Source organism: Convolutriloba macropyga, chromosome 8 (genome assembly GCF_964194025.1).
Source record: "Convolutriloba macropyga chromosome 8, txConMacr16.3, whole genome shotgun sequence".
NCBI lineage: Eukaryota > Metazoa > Xenacoelomorpha > Acoela > Convolutidae > Convolutriloba > Convolutriloba macropyga.
The window spans coordinates 58,004,853-58,032,086 of NC_134475.1; the positions used below are offsets into that span (position 1 = coordinate 58,004,853).

Consider the following 27,234-nt stretch of genomic DNA (forward strand, 5'->3'; position numbering starts at 1 on the left):
ACAGGTTAAGTGGCAACACATAAAACCGAAATTTTCTCGAACGTGGTCTTTTCGATCTTCTGGAAAATTGGTTTTTGATAATCCTCTTCAGCCTGAAAATAACTTTTGCTCTTTTACTTTTTGCGGTGACTAAAACCATAGCTGAAATTTGAATGTTCCATTCATCTTAATTAAAAACAGCGCCTAAATAAAATTTTGTTAAAGTAAATAGCATAAAAAGCCTTTTTCACAGATGATAGCAGCTTTTAATAATTTTAGCAGTAAAAAAGGTCAAATGATCCGTTGCCAGTAAGAACAAAAAATTGTTCACAATTGTAAAAACTTTTGATAGCTGACAAAATCTGCGAGGTGTGCTTTCTATATGTGCTTACAATTGGCTCTGTTAGAGAAAAGTTGTTATTGTTACCATTTTTTTGAAGTGAAAATGTAGAACGTTGTAATTAACAGCTTTGAAACTTTTTCTTTCTCATCTTGCAATATCGCGTACACTGGATGTGAAATTGGGTTTAATTACTAAACAGAGAAAAATAACAAAAAATTTGAGTGTAAAGACGCTTGCGAGATGTTTTGATTTTTCAAAACTGTTAAGGAGAATGGTATGAAAGGTCACTCATCAAGGCTATTACGAAAACTCAATGCAATTTTACTTTCCTATACAAGCCTACTAAAATCTGAATTACTTTTCACGCTCCATGAAGTTCTGATTCGTTAGTAGCTTCGGTGAACTGTTCACTTAGCTCCTACTGAAGTTTTGAGAAAGCATCGCTTAGATTTGTTGTCCTCAGACTTTGTCAATTTATCCCATTTTTTGGTAACCTTTTTTCGTAAAAATACAAATAGGACAATAATCATTGCTTCAAACTTAATTTGAGCAATAGCTGAGGCATCTAGATTTTACCTTGTTAAATATAACCGACTAAAGTTGGAAGAACTGCTCCTGAACGATTTGTGAGAGGTCTCATCTATGGGAGCTTGATTCACTCGGGGGAACTAATTCACTACGGGGTTCCAAATGACGTCCTTAGAGGCAATTATATACAACTAAAATCAGTAGTAAAATTTAAAGTGAAGCATTGACACCAATTTTTGCGTAATTTTCATTTGACTTTTAGTAAAAACTGCGGCAACTTAAGTTGAGCACGATGAAAGTATGAATGAGAAAGGAATATAGATCACGGAAAATGAAAAGGTCAAGAGAGCGAAAATCACTCGAAAAATCAAATCGCGCAAGCGAACATTTTGCATAAAAAATAGCCGAGAGAAAGGTGGTAGTTGGTGTGGGGAGATCGGCGGGTGTAGAAAAGTGGGGGTGTAGGTAGTTAGAAGATAATTGGGATAGAAAACTGTTATAGGAAGATTTCTCAAAATAACTTTGTGACTTCGAACGTTACCAACAGTAACTAATCACTATATATTAACAATTTAACTACTGTTAAAGTCCCTTGTTCGAAAACAGAAGTCAACGTTCAGTTAAAACACAGCCCGTAGAATAAGGGAAACGTTTTGAAGATTTGTACAGTGCAATAAGTACACTTTAAATTAATCCTACTTATTTCAGAAATATCAAAAGAGATAGAAACACTGCAATATGTAGTTGGAAACAACCATTTTTTATTGAGGAATGTGGTTTGGTGGGGGCGTAGTTATGTAAGGGGGGCGTAGTTAAGTGGGGGTAGGTGGGCGCGAGGTGTGGGTGAGGAGGAGGTGGGAAGGAGGAGGGGTAGATCAGATGGGTAGGAGGGACTTAAACGGCATCAAAAATTCTCTGAGTGACCTTTTGGTCTTGAATATTACCAGCAGTTCTAATTTAATATATATAACAAACTGAACTGCTGTAAAGTCCAATGTTCGCAAACAGAAGTCAACGTTCTAAACCAGAAGTCATTGTTTGAAAACAAAAGTCAAAAGTTCAAATCATGAACAAACTTGCGTCAGCTAAAAAATACCTGTAGAATCTCAATATTCCTCTTCGAGTCGTAAAAACCCGTAGAATACCAATACTTCCCCTCGAATAGTAAAAACCAACATGTTTAAAATAATGGCTTCAAACTTCGCTCGAAAGCAATCAAGGATATATTCTGTTTACTTAGTGGGCTTATATTTTTTACGCCCCCAGGCGCACGTGCTAGTTTCTTACATAGTAACGTGCTATATAACAACATATAATTTGTAACGGGGGGGGGGGGGGCGTAAAACACACTGGGGGTCGAAACAGAATAGATCCGCAATCAATCAAATCAAAAAAATCATACGGCACTGTTGCGAATTTCTGATCCATGGTTCTAGTCCAAAATTTGTTAAGTTTACTCGGACCGCCTTTGTAGTTTGAGTGAGCCAACACCGGTTCCTGGCCAGACCTCTTCTGTCGTTGTCTGCCGGCTACAAATGGCAAAAAATTATTCTGGGATCATTCGGTTGTTTTGATCAGATCAAAAGCCATAGGGCAGTTATGAGCTATCAGGATATAGGTCATTGACAAGACTGTGCCCCGTGATCCACGATAAATGAGGTCTCAACTTCTTTAGCAAACTTTAATTGGGTTTTGTATCGAACCGAAAACACTTCTTCATTACACTTCTTCAAAACACTATCTTTGGTTTGAGAGCATCCTGTTTCAGTGACACTTAACAGATTAAAAATCGAAGATCACTATAACTCCTCTTCCATAGCAGTCATAAAAAGACATCACCCCAATACCGTTCAAATTCTTTGAGTTGTAAAAAAAACTTAGGATGAGATCGAATGATAGCCTCACTATCGTTTCGCTGCTATTAATAAGAAATTAATAAGTATCAAATATTTTAAACGCTGCGGATCACTCTTCTTCTGAGTGTGTGTACGGCCTGAAACCCCCAGTCCGCAACCCAAGTCGGTCTAATCCAAACCCATTTTGAACTGGATATGGTCTTTAGCGGTCAGAAACGGTTTGGGTTGCGGACTTCAAACTAGGTACCTGGCTGTGTTGGTTGTGTCTGTGTGCCATTTTTGACCATCTGTTCACAGCACTTATCAAAGTTTTCAATGTCCTTCAAGGTCGTCTCTTTCTTCATGCACTCACATTGGTTCCCACTAGAGTCAGCTGAAACCAAGTTTATAAGGTGTTATTGCCGAGTTTTGAGAACTGCTACTTGCAAACCTCTACTTCGGAGAACAAAATTTGTGGTTTGATGATCTTGCTTAAAAAAACGGATGAACTGAGTTTTCCCGGGTCGATTTATTAGTGGTCATACAAGGTTCATAGAAATGAAAAAAAAACTTACGCCCAAAAGGCTTCAAATTCAATTCTTTTGCTCTATGTTACTAATAGTAATCATTCTTTGTAATCATACTAGGTAATATATAAATTAATAGTGGGGGGAGGGGTCCTAAAAAGTTTTATTGCAATCTCACTCTTTTATCGTTTTCAGCTGAAAAAATTCGACACTGTTTGTATTAATTCTCTATCTTAATAAGAGGAGGAACTGTCATTGAAACTCTGTTACATAAAACTCTGCTGTCTGAGCATAGGGTTTGAAAAGAGCGCTCAAACAGAAATTTCAGAGTGACTTTTCAATCTTTCATTCTTTTCACTGCAGAGTTATGAGTGGAGTAGAACTTTACACCCTTCTGACTCGTGTTTAGGGATGAATTAAGGGTGAAAACTCCGCCTGTGATGTAGGCAGCATTGCATGAGAGTGTGATTACTAATTACGAAGGATCATATTCCAACTGGCGGAAAGTGGTTGAGGTTCCAATCCTTTATTCATACACTAATTAGAATATTTAACCGTATATTAAGTTTCTAAAGACAAAAAGTCGAACCGATCAGGCTAAAAATGATCAGAAAAAACTATCAGAAGCTGTCTTGAATAGGTTCACCAGAACTAAAAAGTAGTTGACAAAACGGAACGCTGCCTTTTCCTAAATTTGCATTTATGCTTCAAGTACTCAAACACCGGATCAGAATTCAGATCAAATTCCAATCAATAAGATTCATTAATTTCTTCAATTTTGGCTCTTTGAGCGGACTTTTTTAAAAACCAAATTGGTAAACATATCAACGTCTTTTTGATAATTCATGAATTGGATGCCCCTTTTTGACGTGGGGTGTTTTTATTTTTTAAAATTGTACACATACTAATCCGATTTTGGCGGTTTTTGTCAAACATTTCTCAGTGTTTTGCTTGTATTCTAAGTTTAATTACGATAAAAAATCTTTTGGTGCACCATTAAATTTTTTATTTTCTTTTTTAAAATAATTGAATTGTATTTGGCGATAACTTTTGGAAAGTCATCGAGAGGTTGCACCATTTTTGAATATTTTTCTCCAAATTGTTATACTGTTTCGCAATTGAGCTGTGTTCACTTCTTACTGAGACAGAAAGATGGCTATGTCATGATTCTAAACATCGATTGCTTAATAACAAAAAATCCATATGTTTTACCTCAATTTTTTTTCAATTTGATTTTACAAATTCCAACTTATTTTAATTTTTCAGAAAGTTAGAATTATTTTCTTGTTATCTGTTTCACAATGTATATATTCACCACATTAGGGCATGTTTCTTTCTAACATTCTCCTAATACCTATAGTTTTATTCACCCTGTCTTCATTAAATTGAAGACTATCGATTTTAACTATTAATTAGTGCCTTTTTTCGAATTTTTTAAATTTTTTTGTTTGCAATTAATTTTTTTTGACATGGCCATGAAGTTTTGCTAGCTTTTACAAATTTTGAACAACACTCTTTTCTTGCGATTATTCATAGGGCTTGGTTTTGGTAACAAACAAATGTTTGGATATTGTTCTGAATTTTCATGATTAGTTTCAGTTTGATTAAATATGATCTTTTCAATGTGATTTTGGTGTGCGAAAGTAAGCAAAATTGCCGTTTGAACTAATTTTTCAGAGCGAGAGAAGTGTCTTGATCATGCGCTGCGTTTTTGAATGACTTTGTGACATTCAAAAGTAGTTTTTGACTAAATGCCACATATAGATAACAGTTTTTAGATTTTTTTGTTTAAGTGAACCAGTTTTTTTGCATGTAATTTGGTTTTTGGCAGAATTTTGTTGAGGCTATATTGAAATGTAAACCTTGAAAATTGATACCACTATGTTTTGCAGAGCCTGAAAATGCGTTTCAAGTTCAAAAATGGAAAATCCTTCTTGATTTTTTAGAAAACTTGTGGCATTTTTATAATAATTTCTTCATTTTTGGATCTTTCAGCCGTCTTTTTTGTCAAAAATCGGTTAATATGGCGAGTTCACTTTGATATTTCATATATTCAACGTCTCTTTCTACCTCTACGTAATTTTATTTTTTTGAGTTTTTTTGTTTGTATGTTGGTTTTTAAATACTAGAGAAAGTCTTTTTGTGCAACATGAGGGACTTTATTTTGTTTCAAAAAAACCGAATAAATTTTACCGTTAAATTTTGAGACAAAAAGTGTTTTTCAAAGAGGCAGTCTTAAAAACTTTTTGACCAATTTTTTGCAAAATGTTTTAATGTTTCGTATGTTTGAACTTTGCGTTTTCATTTTTTGTTCTGTTCAGGAGTTTGAATTTTTGTCGCAGATGTTTCGTTGTCGTTTCTATGTATCGAATTCTGCAAAATGACACGTATTCACTTTTCTTGATTTATTGTTTTGATATTTTAATTTCAAAAATCCAGAAGTCTTTTTGTTACGGTGTTCCTTACATTTTGTCGATATTCTTCACGTTCTAGTTTGTATCATTCTAGTTTCCTCCTGGCACCTACATTTATATTGATTATATTAATGTTCAGTTATTAAAAAACTGAACGATTTTTGTCAATTCTTTCGTTTGCAATTGATTTTTGCTAGAAAGATTTTTCAAAAACTTTCATTTATTACTACTGATTGCAATTTATCCGGCCTTGGTATTGTTATTGAAAGATTTTCTGCTTGTGAATATTTTGCTTATGTTTTCTCTGCTTCTCATGTTTTACCTCAATTTTTTTCAATTAGATTTTACAAATTCCAACTTATTTTAATGTTTCAGAAAGTTAGAATTATTTTCTTGTTATCTGTTTCACAATGTATATATTCACCACATTAGGGCTTGTTTCTTTCTAACATTCTCCTAATACCTATAGTTTTATTCACCCTGTCTTTATTAAATTGAAGACTATCGATTTTAACTATTAATTAGTGTCTTTTTTCGAATTTTTTAAATTTTTTTGTTTGCAATTGATTTTGTTTGACATGGCCATGAGGTTTTGCTAGCTTTTACAAATTTTGAACAACACTCTTTTCTTGCGATTAATCATAGGGCTTGGTTTTGGTAACAAACAAATGTTTGGATATTGTTCTGAATTTTCATGATTAGTTTCGGTTTGATTAATTTTTCAATGTGATTTCGGTGTGCGAAAGTGAGTAAATTTGCCATTTGAACTAATTGTTCAGAGCGAGAGAAGTGTCTTGATCATGCGCTGCGTTTTTGAATGACTTTTTGACATTCAAAAGTAGTTTTTGACTAAATGGCACATATAGATAACAGTTTTTAGATTTTTTTGTCCAAGTAAACCAGTTTTTTTCATGTAATTTGGTTTTTGGTAGAATTTTTTTGAGGCTATATTGAAATGTAAACCTTGAAAATTGATACCACTATGTTTTGCAGAGCCTGAAAATGCGTTTCAAGTTCAAAAATGGAAAATCCTTCTTGATTTTTTAGAAAACTAGTGGCATTTTCATAATAATTTCTTCATTTTTGGATCTTTCAGCCGTCTTTTTTGTCAAAAATCAGTTAATATGGCAAATTCACTTTGATATTTCATATACTCAACGTCTCTTTCTACCTCTATGTAATTTTATTTTTTTTTGAGTTTTTTTGTTTGTATTTTGGTTTTTAAATACTAGAGAAAGTCTTTTTGTGCAACATGAGGGACTTTATTTTGTTTCAAAAAAGTCGATTAGTTTTTACCGTTAAATTTTGAGACAAAAAGTGTTTTTCAAAGAGGCAGTCTTAAAAGTTTTTTGACCAATTTTTTGCAAAATGTTTTAATATTTCGTATGTTTGAGCTTTGCCTTTTCATTTTTTGTTCTGTTCAGGAGTTTGAATTTTTGTCGCAGATGTTTCGTTGTCGTTTCTATGTATCGATTGCTGCACAAGGACACGTATTCACTTTTCTTGATTTTTTGTTTTGATTTTTTAATTTCAAAAATCCAGAAGTCTTTTTGTTACGGTGATCCTTACATTTTGTCGATATTCTTCACGTTCTAGTTTGTATCATTCTAGTTTCCTCCTGGCACCTACATTTATATTTATTATATTGATGTTCAGTTATTAAAAAACTGAGCGATTTTTGTCAATTCTTTCGTTTGCAATTGATTTCATTCAACATAAAGCAGTGCTCAGAGGTTGCTAGAAATATTTTTCGAAAACTTTCATTTATTACTACTGATTGCAATTTTTTCGGCCTTGGTATTGTTTTTGAAAGATTTTCTGCCTTTGAATATTTTGCTTATGTTTTCTCTGTTGCTTATGTTTTTTCTATGATTAATTTCATTTTCTAATGACTATGAAATCATGTTTTCTAGCATATATATATATATATATATATATATATATATATATATAATATATATAACAAGGAAGATATTTGTGTTGTTTTTTTCTACATTGCATTGATTAGAACTCTAATTGTAGTAGTTTTCTAATTATTAATCTTGAGCATTCATTTTTAATGAAATAACTGAGTTTATTTTCTGCCTTTTGCTTTTGCAATTTTTTTGAGATTAGAATCTTGAATTATTTGGGGGCAATTTTTAGCCCTGTCAGCTTTTTCAGCCTATCAGTTTTTTGAACGTCCAAATTATTTTGAACTTTTTCAGAGTTAAACGTTACCAAACGTTACCAATAATATAGAATTTTACTCTATTTTGTTTCTCTTGGTGTCAGTGGTTTAAATTTCACTATTTTTTAGATTAGACACGGGGAGGTAATGAGTTAATGGTTTAAAACAAAACGTAATGTTTTCAATTGCAATTACGGTTCTTTTCTGAAGTTTTGACGCTTTGAGTCGCTTCCGCAACTCTTCTGAACGCTGCCTTATCCTAAGTTTGCATTTATGCTTCAAGTACTCAAACATCGCATCAGAATTCAGATCAAATTCCAATCAATAAGATTCAATACCTGATCGGAATAACAAAAATTATATTTGAAATGAAAGAAACGGTCCAAATTTGATTAGGAAAATTAACATAGCTGGAAGTGAAAAGCTTAAACCATGACAAAATGTTAGAATTTGCCTTAAATCTGATCTAAGTGCAATATTCCACCCAGATGTTGAAAATTATTCCAAAAAACTTTTACAATTATAGATAATTGAAACAATTTTGACTGAAAATATTGTAATAAAACTAAAAGTTTGCTTCGAAAAAGCCGCACGCGACCAAAAAGTGTCTCTTGCTTTGCGAAAATTTTCGCACGCCTACTTTTCTCGCTCTCTCAAAAAACGACATGAACAGAAAAACACTCCCTTCTCTTTGTCATTAATTTCTACATCCGGTTGTAAAAACACTCCAAAAATATCGATAAAAAGATGCCCACCAATACAATTCAAATTATTTGAGTTGTAGAAACAAATTGCCGAATTGTAGACACATATTGTAGAAACATATTGCCCACAGATTGCCGGAATAGCTGCGAAAGATTAGACTTGCGTGCCTTATAATAAAAATAGAAACAGATACAGATATAAGTTGAAAAAGGTATCGACGCCGCTCAAAAAGCTATGTAAAAATAATTTAGCGATAAACTAATGAAGCTTTTTAAAATTCCTTGCGCAGATCTCCTTTCATCAGGGACTTTTATTACATATATAAATTCATTTGAACTTAGTTTATGTCAAATTAAACTTAAGGTTCAAAGTGCAGAAGTCATTTTATTGAGTGAGGTAGGAGGTAGCCACGTATTATAAAAATTTAATCACGCAAAAACTTTTGCTAGAGAGAGAGAGAGAGAGAGAGAGAGAGAGAGAGAGAGAGAAATGACGTCACGCGCGCAAAAGCTGTTAGTGAGAGAGAGAAGTCATTCAGAATCATTCACCATCATCGCTGATATAGTGCATATTCAACAAAATTATACTAGGCATTTTCAAACAACAGGAAAAATATGAGAAAAGTTTCTGACCAAAATTGATACACAACCTGATACAATTAAGCTTTAGTGGCCACTCCAGAAAAAATTATGGGTAACGGAACCTGTTATATAGATTAGTTTCAATAAAATTTTCACAATTGACAGAAAGCCCAATAGAATGTGTTCATAAAAAGAAACTCAAAAGAGAAAGGAGATGACGGATAAAACCGGAAAAGAGTATTCCCTAAAAAACTGACTGCAAACGCTTAAAACAAATTCTAAACGTTTAATTTGAGAAAAAGTTATTTACTTTTTCTCGTAAAGCAGTCGACCAACCAAAATTTTACTGAGAAGTAATATACAACAATTAAAATGTACGAGCAAAAAAAAAAACAAAATTAGAAAACTTGTTTACTTCAATTACTTTTCACATTTCTTCCCACCCATTCATCGGCAAACACTTTTTACAACGCTTTCTGCCAGATCAGACATTCATCCAAAACGAGGGAGAGAAAAGTCAATTGACTGTTGGAAACTGATAAGCACAAAAAAACTGAAAAAAAACAAAAAGTTCGGTAATTTATGTTTGAGAAAATTGCCATGGCTAGATTTGAAGTGTCATTTAATAGTAGCAACAGGTAGAAAGTAAAATTTACCTTAGAATTGAACGAGAATAACTACAGCAGAAGCGTAAGGTCAGAAGAAAGTCAATAACCATAAAAACATTATAAAGAAGACAAAAATTTGCTCGAATTTAACCAATTTTCCTCAGGTTTGAGTCAAAAAACTTGACTCACTTAGCAAAAATCTTAGCGAAACTACTTCCTGTAAAAAAAGACCGAGAGAAAACCAATACTCCTCTTCGAGTCGTAAAAAAAACCAAGGTCACCGCAATATAGCTCCGCTCAGCCTACAGCTTTGCAGCTATAAAAAGATACGATAAGAGCTTTTGGTCTTTTCGATCAAATTCTGTGGTTAATTCTTAATTCTTCTATCTTGTCCCGTGCATCATTCTTGCCGCGTATCTCATCATATTATTACTGTAGAATAGACGTATTATCAACTGGAATACTTACGAACTACTCCCGCTTTGGCAGACAACTTTTGAAACTCGTGCAGACACTTTATCATCGCCATGTACAGGTCTTGCTCCTGTAAATTTGGATAAACAAACTTTTTTTCAAAACACGATCAGTGTGAGAGAGAAAATAAAAAAAAACAAGGACTAGCAATTTTCTAATCGGTTACAATTTTCATACGAATATTGGACAAAAAATGAGAAGAGGCTGGGCTCTGAACATTTCGGAAAAAACCATGAAGCGGTATTCTTGACATTTTTGAGAATAAAAGTACCTGAGCAAAGTGGTAGCTAGCTTGAGCACAGGCAGTTCATCTCCACTTGACGGTGATGGTGATGCTGGAGGGGGATATCAACCAAGCCTATCAGAGCTGAACGTATCTGTTTCCAATTTATTTGATCCCATTTTTCAATTTTAGGCTATTAATTAATTTGCAATTTGCGGAAACCACTTTCACAAAATTTAAGCGCTTTCCGCATTGAACGTAAATTGCCGGCAGAAAAAAAACCTGCAACTTTCTTTGGTATTTTTTGGTACCGGTAGACGCTCGTAAAGAAAGTATCCAAGGAAGCTGTTCACAGCTTTACTGCTAATGGGTTTATCCTGTTTCTCCTGATGAGAAGTTGGATAGTCAGATTATTCAAGCAAGTGACAGAATGTTTTTGAACAAATTACCGAATCGGTCAGGCAAAAAAACTTAAAAAGACACATTCAATAACTGCTTTAAACTTCATTCCAAAGCATTTGAAAACTTGTCTCTTGCAGAAAAAATGAACAATTCACAGGAACTTTAAAAACAGACATGCGACATTTAATAATTTGCTTTTGTCTAAATTGGATGCAATCTAAATTAATTTAAAAAATCTAACAAAAACAGAAAATTTTACTATATTCAGATTATTAAAAAGGCAGTAATCGGATTACGTATTTTCAGACCAAACGAAAAATTGATTGACCGTTAAGAGATGCAAAAACACAGCGCAAGCGACTCTCAGTAGTTTTATTATTAGACACAACGAGATTCTTTCAATCCTCAAATTAATGTGAACTAAACGAAAAGTTATAACAAATCGGACGAAAAAGAGAACGATAAGAACTTTAATTTCATTGTGGCAAAAAGAAAAACATAGCCGCGGATTGCCGGAATATCTGAGAAAGAATAGACTTGCGTGCCGTATAGAGATAGAAACAGATACAGATATAAATTGAAAAATTTATCGCGGCGGCTCAAAAAGCTATGTGAAAAACATTCAGCGACAAACTAATAAAGCTTGCTAAAAAGCATTGCGCAGAATCTTTTTGATTAGAGACCTTCATTACACATATGAGTTCCATTGACCATAATCTAGTTCAAATTAAACTTAAGTTTTAAAGTGCAAAAGTCGTTTTATTGAGTGAGGTAAGTCACATGTGATCAAAATCTAATCACGCAAATGAGCTTAAAACGTTGTCTAAAGAGAGTGAGAAATGACTTCACGCGCCTAAATTGCCGTTTTTGATAGGAAGAAGTCATTCAGAAATTTTGACTCTTTCAATTTTGGGTTTTTAATTAATTTTCAATTTGCGGAAACAACTTTCACAAAATTTGAGCGAAAAAGAGCGTGAGACGACGAAACGGAAAAACAGAGTGCAACGCAATACAGATGTGCTCAGCTTACAGCTTTGCAGCTATATTCTTTTCTGTTCTCAGTCAGTGTTGCCAATTTTTTGTTGCCTTTGTCAGCTAACATATAATCAAAAAGGATTTCAAATTAACAATATAATTTGAGACAAATGCGGAAAAATTTGATGGTCAAATAAAACAACAACAATTTGATATTCAATTTGTATAAAAGCATATCTTTTAAGAAATTTGAAGTAATAATTTTGTCTTGAGTGAGATGAATATCCAGTTCAGCTTGAAAAATGCCTAGCGGGGGAAACTTTTTTCAATCAAAACATCACTTTAAAGCCCAAAGCAGTGAAGTATGGCAAAAATTGCGCTTGTACTAATAAGTGAAAGATCTATCATCACAAAAAAAACTGTATTTGATTATTTGCCAAAGTTTTTCAAAAAAAGTTACTATTTTCAATCTTTTGTAAAACCATTTAATATCAGAGTTTTTTGCGAAAATAAGATAGAGGTTGAAACCTCGATGATCACCGCGGAAAACAATCCAAAGCTTTCCAAATCTATTTTTTTGCGATATTTGTGTTTTTAATTGTTTTTAATCATAATTTAAAAAATAAAATTTATCGATGGGCCGAAATTTTTTAAGAAACACCTAACTATAGTATAGCATATGACACCTTCATCAAACTAAAACAAATGGTCCGAAAACCAAAGCTAATTGAAAACTTAAAAATTCTGACATCGAAAGAACTAAGATCTTTTCGTGTAAGACATCCTAAAACAATCCTAAAATTTTTCGTGTAAGACATCCTAAAAAAAATTTATCAGTTCTCAGTCGAAAAAAGTTGTAGCGGGGTCTTACACGATATAACTTTTGCCTCTTAATATTTTATAAGATAAAACTTCTTATCTAAAATTTATCGTGTAAGGTTGTATTAAACGTTATAAAGCGTAATGCGGAATGCATTCACATACTACAATTTGCAGTAATCAAAAGTTAGACATAGATTTAGGCTGGAAAACTAAATAGCTTTATTTTAAAGTGATTAACCCAGTATAATTAATAACTTTTCAGTTAGAAGTCCTTCATGTATTATAACATGATTTTACCATTGTTATAGGCGGTACGATTTTTCAACATTCCTAAAGCAATGCTTATGGGAAGTGGCCATTGTTGGCAACTTTACAAGAGCTTGTTTTAGCTCTCAATGTTTCTAGGTCTTCTAATATCCCATAAAAATCCTTCTGTATGGATATTCGTCTGTGTTCTTCTGTATGGATATCAAACAATCACATCAACAAAAAAAAATTACGAGAAAACTTTATTAGAAGAGTAAAATTCTTTCAACTCTTGGAGTTCGTTTTTCATGATCTTAAAAGCTCTGATATTAGGTAACTTATAATATTTGTTGAAGACAAAAGTAAATTCATAAAATGGTGTACTGTCTTATAAAAAATGATTAGTGTCTTGTCCGATCTAAAATGGCCAAAACTTATCAAGAAGAAACTACTATAGTGCAAGCTCTGATAAATTCTTACATGACAACAGTTTTGTATCTTCATTTTCATCAGAACAAACACAATAATAGTTCGCAAATCACTGGGGATTATGTTTAACTATTATGCTATCGTTAATATAGCAAATCTCTATGCTCAGTTTTGTGCAGTTTTGTGTTAGAGGAATATCTATTAGGAATATGTAATAGGAATATCTTACTCCTCCGACTGACGTTTTGTTTCCGAATCCTGGCATGAATCTTTTTTCAATGTCTCTCTTCCCGACTTCGTCGCCTGTCCCGCTGTATTGATGCCCTTGCTCGACATTTACGTTGCCAAGGTTTAGTTTCCACTTCGGGTTCAGGTTCCTAAAAAATTAAAAGGTGATTTTAAAAAATTTTGGTTTTTCTCAATATTACTGCACAACTACAGGAAAATACTCAATTGCTATATGAAGCCCTTGTGTGATGAGTGCCTAATTGTTCAAGAAATGGCCTTAGTTCAAACAAAGCAGTTTTGCTGGTTTCATCATTTCGGGGCTGTTAGAAATATCCACCTTTTTGAGATTGGGAAATGTGAGCGTACGTGAAGGTCTTGATGGATAGTTAAAAAAAAATTAGTTCAAAATTACCCAAAATTAAAAAAAAACAAATCCGACACTTGTTTCCATGTGGAGTTTATTTTTTTTCTCTCTGGCATTGTGTGACAAATCCAGTGACAAAATTCACCAATATGTGTCATTATATTTTACGTTTTCTTTTCTAATAGTGAAAATTCATTTCCACTTTCAATTAAAAATTTTCCGAAATCCACACCACACCATCAACGTCTTTTATTCAGTTTTTACCAGTTTAGGGTCACAAATCTATGACGTCGGACAAGCATCGGACTGCGAAGAATTTCTGAGAATCTAATGAAAACTGTAAGTCGTTAAGTGAAATGATAACTGAAATCTTTAAGTCCTCCTATTGTCAATTTTTTCTACCTGTCACAGGTTCAAGTTAAGTTTTCTTTCATAATGTTAATGCAAGTTATAATGCAAAAAAAGTTTTACTTCTCAAAAAATGATATCAGATTTTTATTAACAACTGGTACCCCTTTTTCAAAATAGCAATTAATAGTTCGAAATCAAAAGATTTTTGTTTCATTAGAGTAATTAAAAAACTGAATGCTTTATAAGAAGCTATCTGAACTCACTTTTTTTTCTAAAATCCTTAAAAACATAGAAAAAAAGTCAGAGGCGGAGTGTTGTTTTGATTCTACTGCGAATTTATACTCAGAGAACCAAAGCATTGCTGTTCTTTTGATGATTTGAAGTGCCATGACAAACTAATGCAATGTTCAACAGTTTTTTGTGAGTTATTCTAGTGAATTATTCTAGCTGAGTTTTTGATTTTTTAAATGATGGTTGCTACAAACCGTTACCATTAATTTGTTTTTTTTCAGAAAGAAGGATCGTATGCTATTTAAATTCCAATAACTACAATTTAACGCCAATAAACATAACACACTGAAGTGGAAGGAATTGTTCTCTAACGACCGCCGAGTGGTTGGCTTCGGTAGTACCCAGCTGGGTCTCAGAGATGCAAGTATTGGGAGGAAGGCGCCAATTGATTGCGGGGGGAGGGGGTAGGGTTGTTTGGACTGGACAAGAAGGGGCTCCAAACCACAAAGTGGAGGAGAATGAACTGGGGTGAATAGTGGTGGGGACCGAGTGGGGAAGGGGAGTGGGCGGGCTGGGTTGATTAAGCGGGAGATTAAAACTCTCAAAATTAAGAACCGACATTCATACCATGAAATTGTCGCCTCAAAACAGTTTTGGTGAATCGCATTCTTAGAGGCTGGTTAGGCGTAAGACATAAAAAGAACTTAATGCTATCCGGGCGCTAACTGTTTATCCAGTTTTTGAAGACAAAATTCAAATGGGCATACAAAAAATTGGCTAACTATAAAAGCTTTTAAAAGACCACAGGACTAATATAACGGCTTCAAACGTCGTTTTAGTGCAATTAAAAATTTTGCACTTCAACTTGTTCCCAACTCTCTAAGTTTTTTAGTTTGGTTTTTAAAAAAACATAAGAGAAGTATGTGTAAAGCTAATTGAGTTCTGAACAATATATTATTTAAATAGGCGTACAATTTTCTTTTGTCGTGCTATAGTCGTACATTTTGCTTATTCATTGCCTAAATATTGCCGTTACGGTTACGGTTAATTAATTTTTAATTAATTAATATAAAAAGGTTTTAATAATGGTCTTTTTCCCCATCAAATAATAGATCTTCTTTCAGTTAACCTATTATAACAAAATTCGTTCATTGTGAAAACCATTCATTGATCAAACTATTTGTCTGATCAGCGTCTGATCAGAGGTGATTTTGAGCGCACAATAGCCTGATCAGGAGTGACTTTTAAGCGCACAAATCTTCTGGACGATGGTCTGGGTTTGTTTTTGGCTATGGTCGCACAATTGTCTGGACAATGGTCTGATTTTTGTCTGATCAGAGGTCCTTTCCGTCTGGAAAGGTCTGATCAGAGAAAGTTTCGAGCGCCCTTCGAGCGCACACGGTGTTTCGAGCGCACTTTACTCTGATCAGATTATACTTTGGTCTGGGATGGTCTAATCAGAGATTACTTTCGTTTGGCACGATCTGATCAGAGGTCACTTCTGGGTGGCACCTCAACCTGGGATACTATAAATAAATATTTGTGGGTGCGCGTTTTTATGCAGAGTAAATAGAAAACAAAGAAGCTCTTTTGCCATTGATTAAACAGTTCAACGTTAAACAGATACGAAGTAGAAGCAGAAACACAGTTGAAAAAATCTTTTTGCCCAATAATGTTTACCTTTGTGAGTCAATTCGTGCTTTGTGACTCAAAAGGGGGGACGTTACGTTTAAAAGCAAACTTCAAAAATTTCTGCTCACCTCCGTTGAGGTTCTGTTGAGTTCTTATTTTTACTTATGTGCACCGCCCAACTACTGTGATTGTGTTATTAAAGAGAAATTACAAGTGGCTGAAAGGAAGCATAATTTTTGAAAAACACAGCGTGGTCTGTTTTAACCCACAGTGATTTAAATCATTTTGAGCTGAAACATGAGTTGCAAATATTATGCACCCACAAAAAAATCTTGTTGGTCACCACGAACGAAAAAGATCATGTGACAGTTTAATTGAAATAAAGAAACTAAGTAAATGAAACTAAATGAAGTTCAAAATGGTTTTTGTGTTGATATTGATTTATGAACTCACCAATCAGTGCAACAAACAACCCACAAGAAACAGAAAATATTCAGAAGTTTGTTAATCTGAGCAAACATTCGAGCTTCATTGAATGAGAATTTTTTGTTACTTACAGATGGACATATCACTTATATCGGTTAACTAGACTGTATATCAAATTATTTGATAAAGTTCTGCGTATAGGCGCATGGAGATATTAATGGACTGAAAAGAGGCTGAAATTTCAGTGAATCTATTCACAGTGAGTGTCAATTAACAGTAGTCTAAGTATATGTTAAAGCAAAAATATTAGTCGCCCGAGGGACTCAGTGCCCTGACACGAGAACGCGAGCGCCCTTGTGCTGGGTACAAAGCCCTAAAGGACTAAGATTTTCTTCTAACATATTTAGAGTACCAAAGGGTACGAAAGTGTTGAATTTCATTTGAAATTGAAGTTAAGAGTACAATTTTGCAGATAAACCAAAGCAAAGTTTTCTTAAAAATGTGAGTTGAAATAAGCCAGGCGTCTCAGTCGCCGATAGCGAAGCAGAATATTATTTACAGTAGTTTGATTCAAATGTCAAAAGTTAGATTTCTTAGTTCGAAAGATTGAACTTAGACTTTCACTTAAATCTAAGTTAAATTTTTCGAACTAAGTTCTCCGCCCTAATGTTTCAGTGACCGATGAAATCGTACCTTGGGTTCTCTAATGAAGATAATATACAAATGTGCAAAAAAATCTCCAATAACTCAACTCGCCCGCTAATAACTTTTTGATCGATGATAAAATTAACTAATGAAAGCTCGTACGGCCAAACTAAAGGATTTAAACCTTGGACCTTTTCCGTTTGTGTCCCCTCAATTACCGTGCTCCCTCAGTTACAGAGCACTTGCCATTACATTATGAATCATCATGTAAAATTATAACTCGTGCGTCTTGATGGTGCGAATGATAAAATCCTACTAGGCTTGGGGGCACAAACGGAAAAGATCTTCAAGCTCTTGTACATCAGTAAGGGTAAATGTTGTCAGACTACCAATGTAAAAGGTTCATCAATACTCCAACAAGACGGTACATATCTCTAATACTACTCTACTGACTCGCTGTCCTCTAAAAAGAATAATCTACGAAGATTACAAAAAGACAGAAATTTCATTTTTCATCCCGAAACTCGGTTTAAAACACCTGCACATTTTAAAAAGCCGCAAATCTAGTGCCAGAGGTTAAAATGCCAGAAATTTCTATACACTTAGCTGAAAGTTCGACTTCCACGATCTTTTTCATTTTAAAACGTGCACTTTTCGTGTTTTAAGCGAGGTTGGGTGACAATGAATAAACCAACTCAAAATTTTGACAGAATATCTCGATCAACTTTGCATTTCTTAATAAAACCACGATGTTTTCGGTGACTTCAATAAGAGTCACATGATCAATTCTTCTTTAGCTAAAAACTTCGACATTTGGCAGAGTGAGTCTTACATTGGTTCGCAGCGCTTCTGCTTCCTAATATTTGTCCTGATTTGCACGTAAATAGGATCCGTGGTTAATTGAGCGCTGATTTGAAACCCTTCTGGTTTATAATTAACAAATAAAAATGCAATCATATTAAAAATAAGAAAGTGCTCGAATACAATTCGAATAATTTTTCAACGTAAGAAAAAGAACGAAACCAATGATGAGAGCAAAACCAGCCTTCTCTTGATGGGAACTCTTATTAGGAACACTTTTGAGTTCCAAATGTTAAAGAATAGGTCATAGAAACATCTGATCGCTTAAATTCGTGCCACCCTACTTAGTGATGCATTTTATTTGTACTCCAAAAGGCGCGCGCCATATCTTTGCAGAAAAATTTACTTTATAATGGCTCATGCTTTGTAACTGCGGAGTTGCGTAACGTACAGGGGACAGCAAAGTAATCGCTAGCACAAATGGAAAAGATCCGAGATATTCTTCTATCACGCATTTGTCTAATTTCCTGCCCACTTAGTTGCCCTGACTATTTTTGCGTGCTCTACTTAGTTACCCAGAAGCACTAGCAGAACTTTTTTTTAAACAAGTAAACTGAAAATATAACCCAGGGGTTAAATATTACAAGTTTAAAATGTTATATACAAAATTAGTACAATGTTAAAAAATAAAATTAGTGGTTCCGTTTTTTAGGGTAAAAACAACCTTTGAAGCCACCAACGTTCCTTTCCAACGGAACAAGTTGGAATTGTTGGAGCAGATGCTGTTTTAACATGCGTTTAAACTGTGAGCGTGATCTGATAGTCCGGACTTCACGCGGAAGTTTATTCCAATTTTGGATGCTTCTCTTTTGTAATGATCGACTGCTCAACCTTAGGAGAATTAGCTGTTCAGTTCTGTTGTTTTTTCTTACTAAGACATTACCACTTAGAAAAAATTCTCAGTGCCGTCTGATTTCAATAATGAAATATCATTCCTAAGTTTGGAAACACTCATCTGGCTTATTAAAAGTTCTGCAGGTAAAATGTCAGATATTACTAGGAGATCTCTAGATCGCTCAAACTTTTTTCTCATATAGCAAACTTTAATCCCCAATTGATTTGTCGATTAATTCACTGGATTGCAGAGAAATTCAAGTTCTGAAAAAATAGAGTACTGAAAGTTAAATGAGAAAGGACTAGGGATTTGAATAGCATCAATCGTTCTTTCAGAGGCAACTGATAACGTATATGGTATATGGATCTAATCGCTGTGGCCATATTTGATAGGACTTTGTTGAGTTGTAAATTAAAATTTAATTTAGAATCAATCAAGTATCTGCAGTGACTTTGTGGCTTAATTTCTTGTCCCCGAAAAACTATTGAATCAAAATTTTCTTTTCTTCATTTTCTTTCGAGACGCAAAGAAGTTCAGAACTTCACTGGTTAATCTTTTCAAGTGTTGAAAAAATATTTGTGTTCTAACATATGTTTGTTATACGTTATATTTTAATGTAGCTTTGTACTAAAGAGCAAAACCAACAAAGCATAAAAAAGAAAAATCTACAGAAACTTGTACATCTGCATATGTTTGTCCTGTCACAGTCTTTTTAAAATATAAAATTAATTACAAGCTTATCGCCCCCTATTTTTCTCCTTTAAAAGAATATAAAAAATGCCAATTCTACAATTTGTTGGTATTTACTGGCCTTGTTGTCATTTTCTAACTTTAACTCTCACTGCAAAAAGGAATGATGTTTGCAGTTTACAGTTTCTAAAAACAATGGAATGGTTACTCTTTTTAGGCCCGTTTACGTCTTTTAAAAATGAGGCTACGTGCTTTTTCTAGGTTTTCTAGGCTTTTTTGTAAGGTGTGCGTTATCGCTTTGCTGATAAAAATTAGGAAAATTTAATTTGTTTATATGCTGAAGGTCAAAATATTGCAAAAACAAATTGAGTTCACGTTTGTCCAGATTGTTCGCGTTTACTTTTGTTTCAAATGTTTTGATCAATGTGAAATACTGCAGTTGCCGCAAAAGTGTTCAAAGTTGATTCATTAAGTTTTTTTTATATTTTGAACTTTCATACGGAACGTGTGCTCTATTTTTTTCTTGCCCATCGTCTTCCTCATTTTGAGATACGCATATCAGGTCGCGCGACAAGAAGGAAAATCGAAACTTAGATTAATTCTATTCTTCTGCTGCTGAATGTGCATTCTCGCTGTATTTATACCGCATGGTGTATGGTTTTTTGGTAAACTGATTCATATTTTAGAACGCATTTAGTAAACATTAGATGAGATAGCAAATTCTAAAGGCAAATTGAATACGGGTATAAGGTTAAGCAAATTGAATACGGGTATAAGGTTAAGCGAACTGGATGATGATAAAATTTTATTCTTAAAGGATCCCTACTGGATTTTATTTCTGAATCTCTTTTTGTTGCCTGTCAAAAATTAGTTGTTTACTTGACAAGCTTCAGTTTTTCTGCTCGAACCATTTTAATATCGTTTATTTTTCTACATAAAAATCAAATATGCTGCGCTGCTCACTTGTGGTCAATCTAGTGTGTCGTACTTTATTATTTTGCTGTGATGATTTGCGGTGCGAGATTGCAAAGGGAATATTATTTGACTATTCGCGGCGCGAGATCTACTTTCACTTTTGTTTCGCTTACTTGCAGAGCGGGAAATTAAGAGAAGGTTTTGCAAACTGAATTGAATTGCAGAAAATCAGAACTATGAAATTAATAAAGTAAAACCACTCGAGCACAACGTGAATGCGTGATCAGACATGTCCGATCACGAAGCGGGAAACTAACCAGACAGTTGAAACAAGATCATAAGATTAAGATTAAGATAATGAACTAAATTAAGAGCATCATATAAGTTTTACTGCATCAATGAAATTGAGAAATAAATAATTGTTCGGGTATCACATACCCTTTGCAGCAAGAGAAAATTGTAGAATACAATTTTCAAAATTTATATAATAACAATATTTACAAATTAATAAAAGGTCCCCGGTTAAATAGATAATATCAATATATTTACTGGTGATCATAGCTAAAAATACGATGATTAATACAATATATGATGTTTTTCTTTTTGCAGTTTTCGAGCATTACAAATTCCAATCTTCATTGTCAGAATCTTGTTTCTCTGCCTCGAGAGCTGTCATCGTCCGAACCAGCGTTGGGGTGTCCACATATAGCAGAGGCGTGTTTCGGGTAGCGGGAGGCGAGACAGAACCGATACGGGGTGATACATTTTGTTCCTCGGGCTGATTGTCCACAATTTGCTGTACCGATTCGACAATGGTGTCAGGTGGTGCAAAATTTTCCACATCGCCCGCTCGGCGGGGTCGTTTCGGTGGAGGCAAGATATCAGAAGCTGGTGGAGAAGTCTCGAAGCCATAATATGATGGGCTTCGACGAGGACGGTCTGAAGTACGCGTAGAAGACGATGTTGTGGCCGCGTGAGTAGATGTAGTTGTGGTTGGTTCGCTAGTCGAGAGTGGAGGTTGGTGATTGCGTATCGCAGAGAAGTTTGGTAATTTTGGAATGCGTCCCCGCATCGCGCGTGAGATATTCGATCTTTGCGATGAAACCCCGCTGCCCGGTTCTCTCTTCCTGTGCTTCATTTTCTTGTCACCCTTTTGCTTTCGGGTGAACTCTTTGATGTGGCTGTGAATCAGCTCTTCCACGACTTTTTCTCCAGAACAGGGTCCGCGTCTATCCGCATAAACTTTCAGTGGAGTTTGCCTCTCCAACTTTGTGCCAAATTTCGCAATATCGCTATTGCGAACTGTCACAACTTGCTTGCCCGGTTCTTTTATGGTCGACGTGGTGGGGCTCAATTTGAGAATTTGCGACCCAGGGGCAAGGACCTCGTATAAACCCTCCAAGTTCTTTTTCGAGCGTCTCTTGCCATGGACCTTTCTCGCAAGATTCAGTTCGGCCGCACGCTCTTTCAGGGGAATGGGGCGGGTCGCCGTGGTCTTGAGGAATCGTGGTTCCCCATCTGTACTGGCCTGCTCCCTGGATCGTGCTTCAGCTGTAGCTCGGGTCATGCCAAGTTCTACTTCGATATCGCCACGATATCCATTGGTCCACTTATCGTCAGGCAGGATCTCTTCGGGCATCACTGTGTCCTCGTCTAAATAATGATTTATAATACTTTTGTATGACAGGTTCAGCAAATTAGGTTTAGTTGCAATCACGCTTAGCGGGGTACTAGGCTTTCTTCCAAAGTGTGCTTCGAAGGGCGAATTCTTTGTTGTTCTTTGTTTACATATACGCAATTGGTGAATGATTATCTTTAATGCATGCTTTACATGAAAGGCGTGTGTAGATAATTTCTCTTCTTTGATACATGCAAGTCTATTCTTAATTGTTTGAATTAATCGTTCCACTAACCCAATAGCGCGATGATCATTTACCGGCGCTTCAATAATCTCGATGTTGTTTTTATTACAAAAGGTCTTTACTTGATGTCCAATTAAACATTTTGCTTGGTCCAGACGAATAGATCTTGGAATTCCATGAGTTTCAATACACATGTCCAAAAATTTCAAAACATTTGGGCCCTTAGCTTTTTCGTAAATATATGCAGTTGGATATTTAGAAAAGCGATCAATTGCTGCCAAAAAGTACACCTCATTGCCCTTTTCATCAAAAATTGGTCCCTTAAAATCGATTTGAACTTCTTGATTAGGTTCAACACATGGTATATGAGGAGTGAATTGTTTAGCGGGAATAATTGATTTAAGATTCTTACCGATTGCTGTGCATGGTTTGCACACAGTGGATTTAACTATTAATTCCCTGTGCATGTAGGGCCACCAGGAGTGTGTAGCCATACAAATCATGCCCCAGTTACCTGGGTGACTTTAATGGATATCGTCGATCAGCGCTTCGCGGAGCACATTAGGGATAGCCACTCGTTCATCTTTGCACACGCACCCGGAGCGCACGTGCAGATCCCTCCAGTACGAGTGTATGTAGGGGTTTATTGCCTTTAATCTGCTTTCGTTGTTAGTCAAGATACAATCTCTGACCTCTTTAAGAACAGCGTCCTTACTAGTTAGAGAGGCAATCAGAGACTTATTAAAAATTTTGGAGACGATTTAATCGAAAGTGGGTACGTGCGGGCTCGGCGTCAATGGGGTACTAGCATTAGAAGAATGAGTTGGGGATGGCGGAGTTGTGTTTGGTGCCGTACTTGTTGCATGCGGTGTACTGAGATTTTGTATGGTTTGATTCGCCGCGCGAGAGCTGGTTGGCAAATTCGATCGCGTACTTGCGGGGCGCGTAGTGTTGTCGCTAGTTGAGGGTTGATCCGCAGCGCGGGATGCATCATTGAATCGGACTCGGGTTATTTTCTTTTTCGAAGGCATTCTACTATCTATTGTATTGATATATTTGAATACGGATGATGATTGATTAGAATTATTTAGTTTAGAAGGATGCAACTGATTTCTAGAATGACAAGAGGCAAAAAGCACTGATTTTAATTCTGGGTGATGACTTTTAGAAGTATTTGTGGATTGTGAGTTGATTGGCGGGATTTTTAATTGAGTGAATGGATGCTCGCGCTGCGCGTATGTCACTTTATTCCTAATTTGGATTAATTGGTTGTTGTTTCTGGTATTTTGCAGGGTGAGAGAGGTGCAAAGTGGATTTTGTGGCGCGAGTGTTGCAAACTTTAAATTGTTTAATTGACAAATACATGTTTGCGTACCCGCGTAGCGCGGGCGTTAATTGAATTTACTGAATTATTAGTGGTCCCAATTTTAGGTGTAGTTTGTAATGCGGGATCAAGTATTTCAATTTTAGATGTGTTTTGCGGGTCGAGAGTGTAATTTGTTAATAACTGGTGTAAATGTGATGCAGGGTGTTCAGTGTTTAATTCTAATGCGTTAATTGATTTCGAGATCAGATTCAATTTGGCAACAATAAATTCTTCATCGTATGTAGAGATCTTTTTAGCTTTTTGTGATGGATTGCGAGAAATATAATCGACCAAACCCATTTTTGCCCCAGGAAGGTGTTCAATATCAAATTGAAAAGGAAGAAGGCGATCGACCCAGCGGGTCAATCTACTATTGTATGAATTATTAGATCTATGTTCTTTCATGATTGAGAGAAGTGCTCTGTGATCGGTAATTACTTTAAATTGTTTTCCATACAGATATTTTTTAAAATATTCTGTTGACCAGACTACACCCAAAAGTTCAAGTTCATTTACACTATAACGCTCTTCACAGAAACTTAAAAATCGAGACGCAAATGCAATTGGTTTCCACCCATCTACAGTTAATTGTTCGAGGGCCGCACCGAGACCTGAGCGGGATGCGTCGCATTTCACGCGTGTTTCGAGTTGCGGATTGTAATGACTATTTGCAGTTGCATTCGCTATGCGAGTCTTAATTTCTTGAAAACAATTTTCATGTTCAGTTGTCCAGATGAATTTTGAAGACTTCCGCAGTAGCGGGCGAAGAGGATGACTTATTTGGGCTAGATTAGGGATAAATTTCTCAATATAATGAACGGATCCCAAAAATGAATCGAGTTTCTTTAAAGTTTTCGGAGCTTCGAGAGCCAGAATTGCTGCGGTCTTAGATTCGAGGGGCGAAATACCTTCTTGTGATATATGATACCCAAGCCAATCAATTTCTAATTTACCAAAGTGGCATTTAGGAAGATTTATCCTAAGATTTTCGTCGTCTAAACGTTGGAGACATTTCATGACATAATTTTTGTGATCAATCAGAGACCCTTTGCTAACAATTAAAATATCATCCAAGAAGCAATATGTATTTTCTAAACCAATTAGGGTATAATCCATAGCTTTTTGAAATTCAGCTGGCATATCTGTAAGTCCGTAAAATCCTGTTTGAAATCTGTAAGTGCCAGTCATATCTCCACTAATAATATTAAAATTACAATGATTAGCTGTGTTGATGTCCAGATTTAATTGACTATAAGCGTATTTCAAATCAATCGTAGAAAAGTACGTTATGTTCTGCGAAACGGGAGCACTTATTTGCTGAGATATTGATTCAATTAACTTATCAATGTTTGGCATTTGATATTTGTTCTTATGAATAGCTTTATTTAAAACTTTTGAATCCAGTGCAAGCTTTATCGTTTAGTCTTTTTTAACTGTAACCACAATAGGTGAGATGAAATAATTATCAGGACAGCTTGACAGTTTCATAATGTGTTTTTCAGCTAATAGTTTTCTAAGTTCTGTATTAACTTTATCTTGAAGATTGATAGGAATTCGTCTACCTTTTTGATGTCTAGGTTGGAAATTCTTGTGAAATTTAGATTTTGCTACATGACTTTTTGATCGTCCAATACGTGATACCAAACCAGGAAATTTTTTTGCTATCTGTTCTTTAAATTCAGGGGATGCGATGTCGTTGACACTGTTACCTTTAATAAGTGTAGACTGAGTTACGGCAAGTCCGAGTTGCTTGAACAAATCACGACCTATTAAGGACTTTAAACCGTCGGCCACAACTGTGAAAGCTGCTGTGTCGCATACCCATCCTTTGCTCGTTACAGGGGCTTGAATCTTTCCCAGTACCTGTATTGGTTCGTTAGCGAAGTTTCGTAGTTGTGGTGGTGACGATTCGTGAATCCAGAAAGCGCGGGGGCTGCTTTGTACCACTTGCAACGCGAGTGAATGGTGAAGTATACTGCATGCACTCCCGGAGTCCACGAGTAGAGTTGTATTGACATTTCCAATCTTGAGAGGCATATTGAGGGGTTCAACTTTCTCCACTGCGGCTTCAATCATTGCGACTGTGTTGTCCTCTTAACCGCTGCTGTAATCTGATTCATAGAGTTTTGCCGGTTGGACGAAATTTACCGAGTCCTCTGGGTGTGGCTCTTCTTCTACCACCCGAACCATCTTTTTCTTGGGATCTTGGGGCTTTACGTTGATATTCTTTTGCTGTTTACGGCAGACCTTTGCGAAATGGTTTAATAACCCGCAATTGTTGCATGTCTTTCCTTTTGCAATGCACTTTTCGCGATGATTTCGGAGCCAGATTCCGCCACAATTCGAACAATACATTGTTGATCTATTATTTTGTTTGAGAACATTATTATTGTTCTGCCAATACGGTCTTCGTGAGTTGTTGTTGAATTGAATAGCATTGACATTCGCCGGAACAACAATTTTATTGTGCTGTTGTATTTGATGTTGATTTCGCATCCCGAGTTCCATATTGATTGCGAGTTCCAACGCCTGTCGCGGTTCTACCGTTTGTTTTAGTAGTTTTTTTTTGGATTTCGGGATCAATCAGATTTGTGATGAATACATCTCGACTTAGGGTCTCCTCTTTGTTTTCAAAATCACAGTTTTCCGCCAGTTCTTTTAATTTACCCTAGAAATGCTCGACAGTATCTCCTCTAAGCTGTTTTGTGATCAGGAAGACATGTCTGTCAAATGTTATGTTGCGTGGGCGAATGAATGCTTCCTCCACGATTCTCCAAAAATCGATAGTAGCAAGAGTGTCTATCATGATATGCGGGTTCTTACAGTTAAGGATACGACGTCCCTCTATTCCGATGCTCAAGTAAAGAAGGGAGACTGTTTTCCGGTCTGCCAATGACCAGGGTTTGTCGCCACACATGATGCCTACCTCAATAAGTCGTTGGCATTTGTTTTGCCAGTTCTTTTTTTGTTGCGCGTTGCGCGCGTTCCTCTCCCTCTCTGATTGTGCAGATGCACCCACAATTGTCTCTTCGTAGATTGGCTCTAGAGGTAATTCTACCGTATCAGGTTTTGGGCCGAGAAGCGTGTCCAAAACGATGTTTTCTTTGGCTAAAAGTGCCAGTTTGTATTGTACCCTCCACTTCTGCCATCGGAGTGGTGGATCCGGTGTTGGTTTGTCCCAGAAAGGGTCGATTCCAAGGGGTGTTCTTTTCGTTGCTGGCTGCGCCATGTCGTACTTTATTATTTTGCTGTGATGATTTGCGGTGCGAGATTGCAAAGGGAATATTATTTGACTATTCGCGGCGCGAGATCTACTTTCACTTTTGTTTCGCTTACTTGCAGAGCGGGAAATTAAGAGAAGGTTTTGCAGACTGAATTGAATTGCCGAAAATCAGAACTATGAAATTAATAAAGTAAAACCACTCGAGCACAACGTGAATGCGTGATCAGACATGTCTGATCACGAAGCGGGAAACTAACCAGACAGTTGAAACAAGATCATAAGATTAAGATTAAGATAATGAACTAAATTAAGAGCATCATATTAGTTTTACTGCATCAATGAAA

General features: G+C 35.5%; 2 protein-coding genes across 2 annotated transcripts in view; one reads left to right on the forward strand and one right to left on the reverse strand.

Moving 5' to 3' along the window:
- Positions 1–16,646, reverse strand: part of LOC142344219 (uncharacterized) — a 30,146-nt gene extending 13,500 nt beyond the window's left edge. Inside the window, exons 1-5 of the mRNA XM_075395770.1 lie at positions 16,521–16,646; positions 13,491–13,638; positions 10,159–10,234; positions 2,954–3,079; positions 2,253–2,379 (exon numbers count right to left, since the gene is read on the reverse strand). Of these exons, the coding sequence (XP_075251885.1) occupies positions 2,253–2,379; positions 2,954–3,079; positions 10,159–10,234; positions 13,491–13,638; positions 16,521–16,588 (545 nt within the window). The 5' untranslated portion in view covers positions 16,589–16,646. The remainder of the gene's footprint in view (positions 1–2,252; positions 2,380–2,953; positions 3,080–10,158; positions 10,235–13,490; positions 13,639–16,520) is intronic.
- Positions 1–27,234, forward strand: part of LOC142344868 (uncharacterized) — a 577,092-nt gene that overhangs the window by 134,585 nt on the left and 415,273 nt on the right. The window lies entirely within an intron of this gene.